Source organism: Phyllostomus discolor, chromosome 12, assembly GCF_004126475.2.
Source record: "Phyllostomus discolor isolate MPI-MPIP mPhyDis1 chromosome 12, mPhyDis1.pri.v3, whole genome shotgun sequence".
NCBI lineage: Eukaryota > Metazoa > Chordata > Mammalia > Chiroptera > Phyllostomidae > Phyllostomus > Phyllostomus discolor.
The window spans coordinates 20,743,911-20,757,979 of NC_040914.2; the positions used below are offsets into that span (position 1 = coordinate 20,743,911).

Genomic DNA, 14,069 nt, shown 5'->3' on the forward strand with positions numbered 1-14,069 from the left:
TAGCCCGCCCGCCCGCCAGCCCGCCCTCCCCCCGCGGCCGGCTCCGCTCCTTGGCGTTGCCTGGGGTCCTTTTCCTCCCTGTCCCCGCCTGCCAGCCCCCGCTGCGTTGTGCCCTACTCGGCCAGGCCTGGAGCCGACACCACCGCCATCATGCCGGCCGTGTCCAAGGGCGATGGGATGCGGGGGCTCGCAGTATTCATCTCCGACATCCGGAACTGTGAGACCACGGCCGGGGACCCGGGGGGGGGGGGGGCGGGGAATTGAGGGGTTTGGGGGTTACAGAGGGGTCTGGGGGTTAGAAAGCTATTGCAGTCAGTTGAGGGAAAGGATAGAGAGAGTCCTGGAGGAACTTTAGGGTGGGGGGAATGAAGGGGCTTAGGGTGTCCTAGAGTGCCTCTTGAGATGTCGACACGGGAGTGGCTAAAGGCGTCCGAAAGGGTCTTCAAGGCGAGGAGGTTAGTAAGGTTCTGAGGAGGGGGCCATAGAGGTGTCCCTGGGAATGATAGACTTGGGGGTCGTATTAGAGGAATCCCTGATGTAGATAGAAAGGGAAGGAGGTGCATGGGTCTGTGTATGGTGGGGGGGATGCTGGTGCCCCGTGGAGTGACAGTGGGAAGAGCCCAGAGGGGACTGGGAGGATGTGTAACAGAGGCAGCCTAACGGGGCGGTGCTTGAGGGTCTAGGCGAGGGTGTGTCGTAGAGGGAAGGGGCTAGATAGGTCACGGAGGCTCTTGGCTAGTGCATAGAGAGGGCCGAGGAGTGATAGAAAGTCCCAAGGGTTTGGCGAGGGGAGATGGGAAGGTGGAGGACTCCAGCGGGAGCCTCGTGAGGAGTAGAAAGGCTCCAGGATGAAGGATTCCTTGGAGATACGGAGGGCTGTGGAGAAGAGGCCAGAGGGGTTACTGAGGGGAAAGGAGGGGCTCTCAAGGGGTACACAGGAGAGACATTGCAGGTAGAGTCTTCGGAGAACCCGAGACAGGGAGTTGAGGGTCTGGAAAGGAGAAGACACTCTATAAAGTGGGCGCTTGGGGGATGTTCCAGAAATGGGAGATCCCAGAGCTCAAAGAACAGGCCAGGGGGACTTAGGAATTTGTGGGGAAGAGAAGAGATCTGAAAAACTCGGGTGGAGTGGGAAAAGCCTGGTCTCCTAGAGGGGTCAGGGAGCAAGACAGTTCTGAATCTGGAGCCTGACCACGCCAATATGGGGATAGCAATGTCCAGAACGAAGGAATTGTCATGTTGATGGACGGCCTGGTGCCAAGTCAGCTCCCAGCTCTTCAGAGCGGGTGTCGGTGTGCGGAGCTGTCAGGAGCCTCCGAGGCTATATCCACCTGGGCTTTGCGGTCCACCAGACCCGGGTTCCAGTGCTGTCCCTCCCTAGCTGTGTGACCTTGAATGAGGGACTTCATCTCTGGGCTTCCTAATCTGTCGGTAGGGACCGCTGACCTCACCTTCCTGATGAGGCTGTTGTGATACTGTTTGTGAAGGAGGCCTTTCACACACCCCAGGTTCTAGACCCCTCTTGGCTGTTGTTATTTTGCCAGATCTCAGGAGTGGCCTCGTTTGGGTGCCCAGTGATTGTTTTGGAATTTAGTGCATATGGAAGAACCTAGTATGTACTGGGCACTTGTGACAAGGACGGGTGGAAACTGTTGGGTATCAGGTGGAGGAGAGGTTATGACTGTTCCGAAAAGGGGTGGAGCTATGAGAGGTTGTGAACTGGGGGGGTGGGGGGGCAGCTCTTGGAAGCAGGTGTGCATTGCCTCTGATCCCTGTCAGCCACACGACCCTTGGCAAGTCACTTACCCTCTCTGGGGCTCAGTTTTCTTGTCTGCAAACCCCACGGAGAACAGCACCTTGCCTTGGGAGGTTCATTCATTCATCTGACAAGTTCTTTTGGATGACTGGTGTGCCAGGCGCTTTTCCCAGGGACTGGGGCTACAACTGTGAACAAAAATTCCTGCCCTTGAGAGCACCATGGCATGAGGGAGATAGAAAATAAACAAAGAGAAGTGGCCGTAAATGATACAGTGTCACACTATGCTGAGAACAAAAAATAAGGAAGAGGGGAGGGGCCAGGACTGAGAAGGTGCTCGGTGAAGGCCTCCCCTCTGAGGTGATGCTTGAGTGGAGATCTGAGAGCAGTGAGGGAGTGAGCCCTGTGGATTTTGGAGGAAAGAGGGGTCCCCTCGAGGGAACGGTGCGTTCAAAGGCCCTGAGGCTGCACATGCTTGGTGCGTGTTCCCATCAGCGTGAGGCAGCCCATGTGACTGGGGCCGAGGGAGGGAGGAGGAGAAGGTGGGAGCTGAAGGCAGAGAGGGGACAGGGATCGTGCAGGGCTTTGTGAGTCACTGTGAGCACTCTGGCCTTTCTCTGAGTCAAAGGAACTCGGTGGGTTCGTTTTCAGCACAGGAGGGACGTGAGCCAGTTGATGTTTTAAAATAATTCATCTGGCTGCCGGGAAGAGCACAGGGTGGAGGTAGGTCTGCACAGGAGCAGGGAAAGAGTCAGGGGGCTGTCGCAGGCATATAAATGGTGTTGGTCTGACTGAGGTGAGGAGGGAATGGGCAGAGGTGGTGGGATTTGGGATCAATTCTGAAGGATTTGCAAAGGGATCGGCTGATGGAGGCGGAGAAGGACAGAGAAATTGGGCTGGTGGCACTGTAGGACCCCAGAGGGAAGCCAGAGGGCAGGGAGGAGATTCCACCTTGGGGCAGTGGAGGTCATTTTGCCAAATGAACAGGGGCTGTAGAATCGGGGCTTCCTCTCGGCCTTCCTTTTCTCATCAAGCGTGTGTGGACTGGCTGGGATGTTTCAAGTCTTCTCATGGGGGCTGGGGATACAGTGGCCAATAGGACAGACTCGTTTGTGCCCTGGTTAAGGAGACAGGCACTGCATACAAAACACAGCTGTTGTTGCCACACACACACACACACAGTTGTATACAGATGTTCATGCAGTGTTACTCACAGTAGCTGGAAGTGGAAACAAACCACCCAAATGCCCATTGATGGAGGAACGGATAGGCAAAAGCACTCCACCCACACTATGGAATATTACTCAGCCATTAAAAAGAATTAAGTATTGATAGATGCTACAGGATGGATGAACCCTGAAAGTGTAATTCTTTTTTTCTTAAAAATTTTTTTTTGGAGGGGAAGGGAGAGAGAAAGAGGGAGAGAAACATCAATGTGTGGTTGCCTCTTGTACATCCCCTGCGGGGGACCTGGCCTACAACCCAGGCATTTGCCCTGATTGGGAATCGAACCAGTGACCCTTTGGTTTGCAGGCCAGCATTCAATCCACTGAGCCACACCAGTCAGGGCAAAAACATCATTCTAAGTGAAAGAAGCCATAGGCACAAAAATGTATGATTTCATTTGTCTGAAATGTCCAGAATTAGCAAATCCATAGAGACAGAAAGTAGATTAGTGGTTGCCTGGGGCTAGGGGATGGTGGAATGTGGAGTGACTACTAATGAGAACAGGGTTTATTTTTATTTATTTTTTTACGAGGGGAGGTGAAGCGAGGGAGAAGAAGGGAGAGAAACATCAATGCGAGAGACATTAATCAGTTGCCTCTTATACACGCCCTGACTGGGAACCAAACATGCAACCTAGATAGGTGCCCTGGTGGAATCAAACCTGCGACCTTTCCTTTGCAGGGTGACACCCAACCAACTGAGCCACACCAGTCAGGGCCAGCGTTTCTCTTTGGGGAGATGAAAATGTTTCGGAATTCTATGGTGGTGAGGGGTGCCCAGCACTATAATTATAATAAAGACTGTTTAGCTGCACACTTAATTTTTTAAAGGTTTTTAATGTATTTATTTTTAGACAGAGGGGAAGGAAGAGAGAGGGAGCTAACCACCAATATGTGGTTGCTTCTTGCACACCCCCCCTCCTGGGGACCTGGCCCACAACCCAGGTATGTGCCCTGACTAGGAATTGAACCTGCAACACTTTGGTTCGCAGGCCCATGCACAATTCACTGAGCCACACCAGCCAGGGTTAGATCTTATTTTTTTTTTTTAAGTGGAAAAAATGTAGCTGTCCTAGGTCCACTGAGGGAGAGAGCCTCAATGTTGAGAGAATGGGGGCTATTGCTCAATGTGGAGGAGTTAGCCAGGCCTGGGGAGGTGGAGAGGATCTGTGAAGGCACAGGGACAGCCAGTGCAAAGGTCCTGAGGCCCAGGCAAGACTCTGAGCTAAGGCCTCGGATCTGACTTTGGGCAGGTGGGCAGAGTGTTTGTCCTGAAGGCTGTAGGCAGGAATGAGGGGAAAGAAGGGATGAGGCTGACCTCAGGGGCGGGCAGGTGAGGAGAGGGAGGAGGCGGAGACATCCTGCTGGAATACCTGAAGATCCCAGGGGAGTTCAGCGAGGAAGATCTAGAGGGAGGTAAAGGACAGGCTCTGAGGAGGGCCCAGAAGTGCGAATTCCGTGTAGATGAGAGGGGTTGGGGCTGGGTGCAACCCGGGGGCGTGGCCATGTATCGCCTGTGCAGGCGCAGGACAGGCGTTGTGTTATCTGACTGGGAGCTCCCCAGGGCCCAGCTCCCCGCCAGCCCGAGGAGAGTTTCTGAGGGAGTAAATGGGGCGAGGGGTGCTGGGCTGCCCCGTGCCCTGAGCAACTCCCTTAGGGCACACCTCGCTCCCAACTGTGACCCATTCCACCTGTGACACCTCCTGCAGCCCCTGGCGCATGGCCCTGGGCGACCCTTCCCTGGGCCCCCGGTTCTGCCCACTGCAGGACCTGGCCCAGTGGTGTCCTGAGGTGCTTGCTCATTGAATTGAATGAATGAATGAATGAATGAGTGAGTGAGTGAGTGAACTAACCTTTACTGAGCACCAGTCACACACCAGGCACTGTTCCAGGTAATGTGACTACAATGGTGAACTGAAGTACCCTCTGATGGTCATATCCCAGGGAGGGGGTGGACCAATTCACAAGTGAATAGATAGTACTCAGGTGTTCAGACAGGGGGCAGTGGGTGTGGGAAGGAAATAAAGCAGGGACCTGGGGCATGAGGACAAGGTTAGGGATGGTGCTCTTACATAATCTGGTCAGAGTTTCTTGCTGAAAGGGTGATGCTTGGAGCAAAGAATTGAGCTTAATGGGTGAGTTGGGCCTGCATAAATTTGAAAGAGGGCATTCTTGGCAGAGGGAAAGGCTTGTGCAAAGGCCCTGAGGCAGGCTTGTGCTTGAAGTAGAGGAGGAGTTCAAGGAGGTTGGGGGATGGGGTGGGAGTTTCAGTCAGAGAAGGTGCTCCAGGGGGTGTGCAGGGCCTGGGGGGGCTGTAGTGAGGACTTGGATTTCCCTCTGAACACAGTTGTAGCCATGGAGGGATTTGGAGGAGAGAAGGGACAGGATCTGACTCAGATTTGTGTAGATCCCTCTGGCCACTGTGCAGAGAACAGAAGGAACTGAATCCCCTTTGGCAGTTCTCCAACATTAAGCAGGAAAGTACTGTAGCTGTTCCATGTCCAGTGAGGCAGAGGGCCTCAGAGTTGAGGGAATAGGGCCTGTCTGTTTACACTGCAGACCCCCCAACCTGCCACCGTCACATTCAACCCCTCCCCTGTGCTGGGATGCCTCCGGCAGTGGAACAGCCACACCCCCTCTGTGGTACTCAGTGTTGTGATGTGTTGAGTGTTTACAGGTTAGCGCGGCACCCAGCAGGGCAGGGGGCAGCTGTGGGAGGGTCCCTGCAGCCGCCTTCGTGCTGGGAAATGAAGGACAGGGTGTGACTTGGTGGCTCAAGGAGAATTTTTTCCCTTGGAGATGGTGAGGACTTCATTAGCACAGTCTGACCCCGGGCTAAAAAGTAAAACAAAGCAGTGTAATTAATTTTAATATATTTTATTTTTCCCAGTATGTGCTAAATATTATTTGCATGAGTAATCAATAGTTTTTAAATGGCTAGTGAAACAGTCCATGTTCCGTTCACAATTCAAAGGCTGCATTTGCATTGGAGATACTTGCTCTTTATTAAATAGAATTCGGAAAACTTAGATTCATGGGGCACTCAAGTTGTTCCAAGCATACTTATTCATTGAAGATTGGTTTTTCAATTTAAATTTATTAACAGCAAATAAAATTTGGAATTTAATCCCTGTCACCCTGGCCGTATTTCCAGTGGCCAGGTGTGGCCAGTGGCTCCCTGTCTGGGAAGCCCAGAACCGCTGCGTCCTGAGCTGGACCGAGGTCCAGAGTCACAGGCATCGTCTCCCAGAATCCTCTCTGAGGACCCAGGGCTGCTTGGGCTTCTGTGGGAGACCCATCAGGGCAGAACTGTATGAGTGGGAGTGTTTCCCCCTTGTATTGTAAATGGTAGTTTTCTAAACGAGGGACCGGACAGTGCCCGCGTTACCTCCATAAAATGCCTTGTGGCGTCAGGGTTGGCTCGGATGCCTTTGGTGGCAGTGACAGACCCACCCCTGTGCCTCTTCGGCTTCAATCAGGCATGTCCAGGATGGCTGTGGGTGCAGCCCAACACAAAATCGTAAACTTACTTAAAACATTCCTTAGTTTTATGCTAAGTTTTATTCCTTAGATACGTAGATTTCCTGTATTTAGTGATCACAAACTTGGGACCTGGTCTACGATTTTTAAAAGATTATCGAAAGGGCCACAGCATAATTAGGGTTATTATGTGAGGAGTTTCTCGCTTCTCTGTGGTGGCAGATAATACGGAAATTATGCACAGACCTGTTTTTTTGCTCAGCAGTTTTCATTAGTGTTTGTGTCTTTAATGTGTGGCCCAACAGAGCTCTTCTTCCAGCGTGGCCTAGAGACGCCAAAAGGTTGGACACCCCTGGCTTCAACCCTTAAGGAAGGCTTTATCTTCCCCAACCAGAAGCCTCAAGGTAGGGCAGGTCTGCGGCACAGTCAGCAGTTTTCTGCTCTGGCCTGCAGCGAGGAGTGGCCTCGTTTTCACCCACATGGTCCTTCCAGCCTCAGGCAGCAGAGGGACCTGCGCCCTCCTGTGGCTCCTCAGGACCCTCAGAAAACCTCAAAGCGGCTGTGGCCTGGCTGTGCCCACTGTGGTAGCCCGCGGGCCTTGGCACAGGCCCTCCCAGAGCGTGCGTCCCCTTGTCTCTGTGTGGTCCATCTCTTTTTTTTGTGGGTGGTTTTTTAAAAAAGATTTTATTTATTTATTTTTAGAGAGAGGGGAAGGGAGGGAGAAAGAGAGGGAGAGAAACAACAATGTGCGATTGTTTCTTGTGCGCCCCCAGCTGGGGATCTGGCTGGCAACCCAGGCATGTGCCCTGAGTGGGAATTGAACCGGCGACCCTAGGTAGCACCCACACGCTGTCTCTGGACACTCAGGCTGTTTTTTCCTCTAAATCAGCAATTTTCAACTCTTTTTTATCTCATGGCACACATAAAGCAGCTACTAAAATTGGGTGACACACCAAAAAATATATATTTTTGCTGATCTGACCATCAAAAAGATCAGGTTCGTTCACACCAGATGGCTGTTGTTGTGTTGACTGTTGTCATTTTTTAACTTGACAGTCTAAGGGAAAAGAGGCCAGTGTCCCTGACTAAACAGTCAGGAATTGCATCTGTTAAGAATTTTATGTATTAATCAGAGAAAGGGGCAGGGAGGGAGAAAGAAAAGGAGAGAAACATCAATCGGTTGCCTCTTGCACGTCCCCAGATGGGGGCCTGGCCCATAGTCCAGGCATGTGCCCCGACTGGGAATCGAACTTGTGACCTTTCAGTTTGCAGGACAACACCTAACCCACTGAGCCTCACCAGTCAGGGCCGTGTTTTAAAAATCCCTCAGGCACACTGGTTCAACATTGCTGTTCTGGATCTTCGCAGGGGTTGTGCGCCCGGCCAGGACACTCCACCCCCAGGCCTGTAGCCCCTTCTCTTTGGGAGACCTGACACTCTGTCTTCCTGTGAATTCTCGGAGTATCTCCATTATGCAGAGGACAGTACCAAGTAGACGTGGACAATTGAAAGGCTATTTAAAGAAAAAATACAAATCCATATATATTCTTTAAGTAGTCTTTCAGTTGTCCATATCTATTTGATAGTCTTCCATGTAATTGAGTATCTCCTATAAAAATATTTTGATATGTAATTTTAATAAATATATTAATTTTCATACACATATACATCTATGGGAATATATTTAAAAGGCCCACCAATCATCAGTGCCCAGCTCTATACATTCTCCCTGGTTGGACACAGCCACGTCACTGGCCCCCGATGCGGAGCCAGCACCCCTGCCTGGCCCCTCGCCCCCCTCTCCCACGGCTCTCCTTCGCTTGCCCTCCCAGCCCCCACCCCTCCCCAGGGGTAACCGATAACCTCCGCTGGCCTATCCGATACCATAGGTTAGTTTTGCCTGCTTCTGGAAGCTTTTGATCAAAGTATGAGTGAAGTCCAGAGAGGTCACTAGCCTTGAAAATGGAATTGCCACGCAAATACCCGTCTTTCTGGGACAAAGCTTAGGCAGCTACTTTGTGATACGTGATCCGCTTATCAAAGTTTTTTTTTCTGGTCCCTACAGAGTAGTTTTAAGGGAAGCATCTGGAGCAGCTGTGGTCATTCTCGCAGCAGGCACAGTGGGCCTGCTGGTCACCGTCCCCCGTCCCGGCCCCCAGAGGGTGGAGCTGTCCTAACCTCCAGCTGCCCTGGCTGGGGAACTGCTCCCCAACCCTCCTCGTCTTTCATGGCCTTCCTCAAATGTCCCCGCCTTCTGCAGCTTGCACCAAGGCCCCTGGTGGTGCCAGCAGCCGCTATCCCCGCCCAGGTGTTGGGGTGGAGCCCCCTGGCCTGCAACCCAGCAGGCCCAGACTCCCCAAGGTGGATCGGAAGTCCCGGGCCCTGCTGGGTTCTGGGTGCCCGGCATAGCTCCACTCAGGCCTGGCCCCTGGGGACTGAGGAAACGTGTAATTAATAAATGAAGGATCGGATGGCTTCTGTGGCCACACAGGCGAGTTCAGAGCCACCACGGAAGTGTGGCCCTTTACCTCCTGGGCCCCAGAGACCTCCTGCCCGAGGAGGGGGAGGGGGCCACTGCCCACTTCTGAGGGCCTTTTTCACATCCGAATGCCTTTTCTCAGCTCAGGCACTCCCTAAGCCCTTGGAGGTGCGGCCCAGAAAAGTGGTAGGTGCTGGCCCTGTCTGCAGCCAGGGTCTGGTCTGGTCTAGGGGACAGACGTGGACCCAGACACCCATCACATGTGCTCTCGGGGGTGACACGGGTGGTGTGGGAGCCCAGAGGAGGCCCTGGGGCAGTGCCGCCCAGTGGACATATGACAGGAGCCCTGCGTGTGGTTTTAACTTCTGCCAGCAACCACGTTTTTTTTTACAGTAGAAAGAAACAGGCACAAATAATTTTAATGACATATTTATGACACCTGATACATCCTCAATATTGTCATTTCAACCTGTAATCAATATTGTAAAATTTTGAAATAATTCACTCTTTTTCTTGCATACTCCGTCTTCTAACTTTTTATTTTAAGATTTTTATTTATCTGTTTTTAGAGAGGGACAGGGAGGGAGAAAGAGAGGGAGAGAAACATCAGTGTGGTTGCCTCTGGTGAGCCCCATAGTGGGGACCTGGCCTGCAACCCAGGCATGTGCCCTGACTGGGAATCAAACCAGCGACCCTTTGGTTCTCAGACCAGCACTCAGTCCACTGAGCTACACCAGCGAGGGCCGTCTTCTAAATCTGGTGTGGCTTTGCGGCTTAGAGTGCAGATGAGACTGGACCAGCCACCTGGCGAGGGACTGCTATGTTGGGCAGTGCAGGGGGTAGCTCAGCACCCAGGGGTCTGGCCTGGTAACTGGGTGGCAATGGGCCTTCATTGAGCTGGGCGGCTGGGGAAGGACTGGTTTTCGGGAGACACTGCAGTCAGTGGGGCTGTGGTCGGGGTAAGGGCCCTGGGGGACAGCTGGAAGGCAGCCTAGCCATTCGCTTGTCCAGTCCTTTCTTTGTCACCTGTCTTTTGCCAGGCCAGTGCCAGGGGCAGGGGTAATCAGGGCTGTGTGTGGGGACAGGAGCTCCCAGGAAGAGTGCAGTTCAGGGGCCGCAGTGAGAGGTGGAAGTCCAGGCTTGCCCCGAAGTGTGTGCTGGACTCACGGGGCTGGAGACATCAGTGGCCTTCGTCATCAGCTCCCGCAGCTGGAGATGGGGCCCAGGCCTGTCCTGAGTCTCAGGGACGGAGAGAGTTTGACCTTCCAGCCGAGAGGGACCTTCCCGAGGATAGCGAGGGCAGGTGGCTCACTCAGCTCTCCAGGACCCTCATCACCAGCCTTCTCCTCCACAGGTAAGAGCAAGGAGGCGGAGATTAAGAGAATCAACAAGGAACTGGCCAATATCCGCTCCAAGTTCAAAGGTAGGTGGGAGTCTGGGCTCCTGGGCCCAAGGGAAGAAGTGCTGGGACTCCCGGGACTTGGGACTCACAGGTGTGATTCTGCCTCATCTGGCCTCCCTTTTCTTTCCTCTTCCCTCTGGACCAGGGGACAAAGCCTTGGATGGCTACAGTAAGAAAAAGTATGTGTGTAAACTGCTCTTCATCTTCCTGCTTGGCCACGACATTGACTTTGGACACATGGAAGCTGTGAACTTGCTGAGCTCCAACAAGTACACAGAGAAGCAGATAGTGAGTGTGGGGGGGAGGGGCTGGGGGCTGTGTTCCTGAGTCTGTGGGCCGAGGGGCTGGCCTCATGGACTCCGGGGTCTAAGAGTCGAGGCCTAGGACCGATCAACCATAGGCCTCCCTGCCCGCCCGCCCTCCCCGTCCAGGGTTACCTGTTCATCTCTGTGCTGGTGAACTCCAACTCTGAGCTGATCCGGCTCATCAACAACGCCATCAAAAATGACCTGGCCAGCCGCAACCCCACCTTCATGTGCCTGGCCCTGCACTGCATCGCCAACGTGGGCAGCCGAGAGATGGGCGAGGCCTTCGCTGCCGACATCCCCCGCATCCTGGTGGCTGGGTGAGGCGCTGGAGACCCGTGAAGGGGATGGATGGGGGAGGCGAGGCCCAGCCAAGTTTGAGGCTCAGAGAAGTTCTGTCACCTCCCCAAGGTCTCCTAACCAGGGGGTGCAGCTTGCTGTGGGGGATAGGAGCCCCTAAGGGCATTTAGTAGGGGCACCTGACCTAGCCTAGGGGATCAGGGAGGGCTTCCCAGAGGAAGTGGCATCAGGCTGTGGCCTGAGTGAGCAGGAATCATTGGCCGTGGGAAGGGGAGAGGCTTGAGGGGCAGTGGCCGCACTGAGTCGGGAGGTCACTCAGCAGATATTCCTGGAGCACCTGCGACGTGGTGGGCGTGAGGGGTGGGAGTGAACAGGCAAGGGCTGTGGCGCCCACCCTTGGGGAGCTTGTGTTATACAGGGGACCCAAAGAGCAAACACATGGAGAAGTAAGATGAGTCCCGACAGTGACAAATGCTCCGGAGAAAATGAAATCGGGGGTGGGGGGGTGCGTCTCCCAGGAGCTGGTGTGATTTGACGCTAGAGTGGTGAGAGCGTAGTCATTCAGACACCTTGGAGAGAGTCCCAATCAAAAGGAGCAGCAGTGCAAACAGAGGCCCTGAGGTGGGCGAGAGCCTCATACATTCACGGAACCAAGTGATGGTGTTTATGGCCGGAGTGTGGCGAACAGGAGAGAGAGGGGGTTTGGATTTTATTGTGATTGATGGGGGAGGCAGGCGGGTGACCCGAGCTTTGTCGTTTTAAAGATTTTGTTTATTTATTTATGTTAGAGAGCAGGGAAGGGAGGGAGAGAAACATCAATGTGTGAGAGGTACGTTGATCAGTTGCCTCTCACGCGCCCCCAACCCGGCACCTGGCCCACAACCCAGGCATGTGCCCTGACCTGGAATCGAATCTGCAACCTTTCAGTCTGCAGGATGATGTCCAACTCGCTGTGCCACACCACTCAGGGCCGGCTTTGTAGTTTTAAAAGATCATACAGTCTAGTGTGGGAAAAGGTAGGGCTTGTATTTCTGGCAGCGTGTGGTCTAGATTCCTCCCTGATGCTCTTGTTATAGCCTAGCTATCAACATTAAATAAAAGAGGAAAGGAAATATCCTTGCAGGTGTTCCTGAACTAGCAGCAAAGTCAGGACAGGCCTTGAGCTAAGAGCGGCCCAGGACCCGGAGAGGTGAGAGGAGCGTGGTAGCCGGGTTTTGCTCAGAGGGCATCAGCTGGCCTGGGTGAGCAGGGTTCATTGCGGGGGGTGGGGGGGAGAGGCACTGCGGCCTTTGGGAACAAAAGAGTTTGTCCGAGGAGAGGCTCCAGAGACCGCAGCTCAAAGTGAACGTGATCTAGAAATAACCCTCCGTAGGGACTCTGAGCAAAATTACCTGATGTAAAATAAGTATGTGCAATAGGTTCCAAAAAATATGAGAATGATTTAAACAGTGGAGCAAAACGCAAACAGATTTGGAAAAGAAATGGGAAATATCACAGAACTTTTTAAAAAAATTAAGCAGTTGGTTTGGCAGCAGAATAGATGCAGTCAAAGCAGAATTAAACACGCGGTAGAACTGAAGAAACTAATTAATGAGAATGCAGCCCAGAGAAGCAAAGAGATAAAAGTTTGTAAAAAGAGAAGTTCAGAGTCGTGGAAGGTAATGCTATTCAGAGTTCTGGAAAGAGAGAAAGGAAAGAACATGTCAGAGGCACCATTTGAACAGGTAACAGCTGAGAATATTCCAGAGCCCATGAAAGAGGCTGATCCTCAGATTCAAGTAGCCCAGGAAATAGGGACTGCAGCCCTGGCTGGTGTGGCTCAGTGGATTGAGTGCCGGCCTGCGAACCACAGGGTCGCTGGTTTGCTTCCCAGTCAGGGCACGTGGGTGGCGATTAAAGTTCCTGTCTGACAAAGTCCCTCGGGGAGGACATGGCAGGGATGGCCCAGCGTGCTGGGGTCTGGGACGGGGTTGGGGGCGGGGGAGAGGAGGAAAGTGCGCCCTGGACCCTGGCTCAGAACTCGGAGAAGCAGCTTTCCCGGAGAAGGGAGGGGGTAGGCGTGGTGAATGCTGCCGACAGTTTCTTTTTTTAATTTAATTTATTTTTAGAGAGGGGGGAGGGAGGGAAAGAGAGGGAGCGAAACACTGATGCATGAGACAGAAACATCCATCTGTTGTCCCTCGCACGCCCCCAACCAGAGACCTGGCCCACAACCCAGGTGTGTGCCCTGACTAGGAATTGAATCAGCGACCTTTCGATTAGCGGGCCAGCACTTAATCCACTGAGTCACACGGGCCAGGGTGACTCTCTTTAAGACAAGGGTAACCAGTCTCCACTGGCTTAGACGAGACAGAGGTCACTGGCCACCCTGGGCCTGGGAATTTGGCACCCCCTGAGGGTGGAAAGGAGGCCCCAGACACACAAGAGCCTAAGCAATGCCCCTGGTTCACGGGCGGGGTGACTGCCGAGCGGCCGTGCCTTGCCAGAGCTGGGGCTGGGCCGGGCCGGGCTGTCTGAGTGTAGCAGGTGCTCCATGCTGGACACTCGCTTAGACCATCACTGGGCCTGCAGGAACTTTTTTTTTTTTTTAAGATTTTATTTATTTATTTTTAGAGAGGGAAGGGAGGGAGATAGAGAGAGAGAGAGAAACATCAATGTGCGGGTGCTGGGGGTTATGGCCTGCAACCCAGGCATGTACCCTGGCTGCGTATTGAACCTGCGACACTTTGGTTCGCAGCCCACGCTCAATCCACTGAGCTATGCCAGCCAGGGCTGGAACTTTTCTTTAGGTAGATTTTTTTTAACCGAGATATAATTCACATAACATAAAGTTCATTGTCTTAACTGTTTTAAAGGGCACAATTCATCAGTCTTTAGTGTATTCACAGCGTTGTGTGCCCTGTGCCCGTTAGCACTTCATGCCACAGGCCCTCCCTCTCCACTCCCCTGGCAACTGTGAATCTGCTTCTGTCCAGATGTCCCTGTTCTGGACATTTCTATAAGTGGATTTCATCCAGTGGAGTTCTACTGGCTTTTTGTGTCTGGCTTCTTTCACCCATGTTGTAGCATGGGTCAGAATTTTCATTCTTTTTTTTTTTTTTTAAAGATTTTATTTATTTTT

At 52.9% G+C, this 14,069-nt stretch overlaps 1 protein-coding gene across 2 annotated transcripts in view; it reads left to right on the plus strand.

Annotated features, from left to right (window-relative positions):
• The window catches only part of AP2A1 (adaptor related protein complex 2 subunit alpha 1), a 27,130-nt gene continuing 13,061 nt past the window's right edge, over positions 1-14,069 (plus strand). For both annotated transcript variants that reach the window (XM_036012577.1, XM_036012578.1), the window contains exons 1-4: positions 1-217; positions 10,296-10,364; positions 10,489-10,631; positions 10,775-10,968. In XM_036012577.1, the coding sequence (XP_035868470.1) occupies positions 151-217; positions 10,296-10,364; positions 10,489-10,631; positions 10,775-10,968 (473 nt within the window). In that variant the 5' untranslated portion in view covers positions 1-150. The remainder of the gene's footprint in view (positions 218-10,295; positions 10,365-10,488; positions 10,632-10,774; positions 10,969-14,069) is intronic.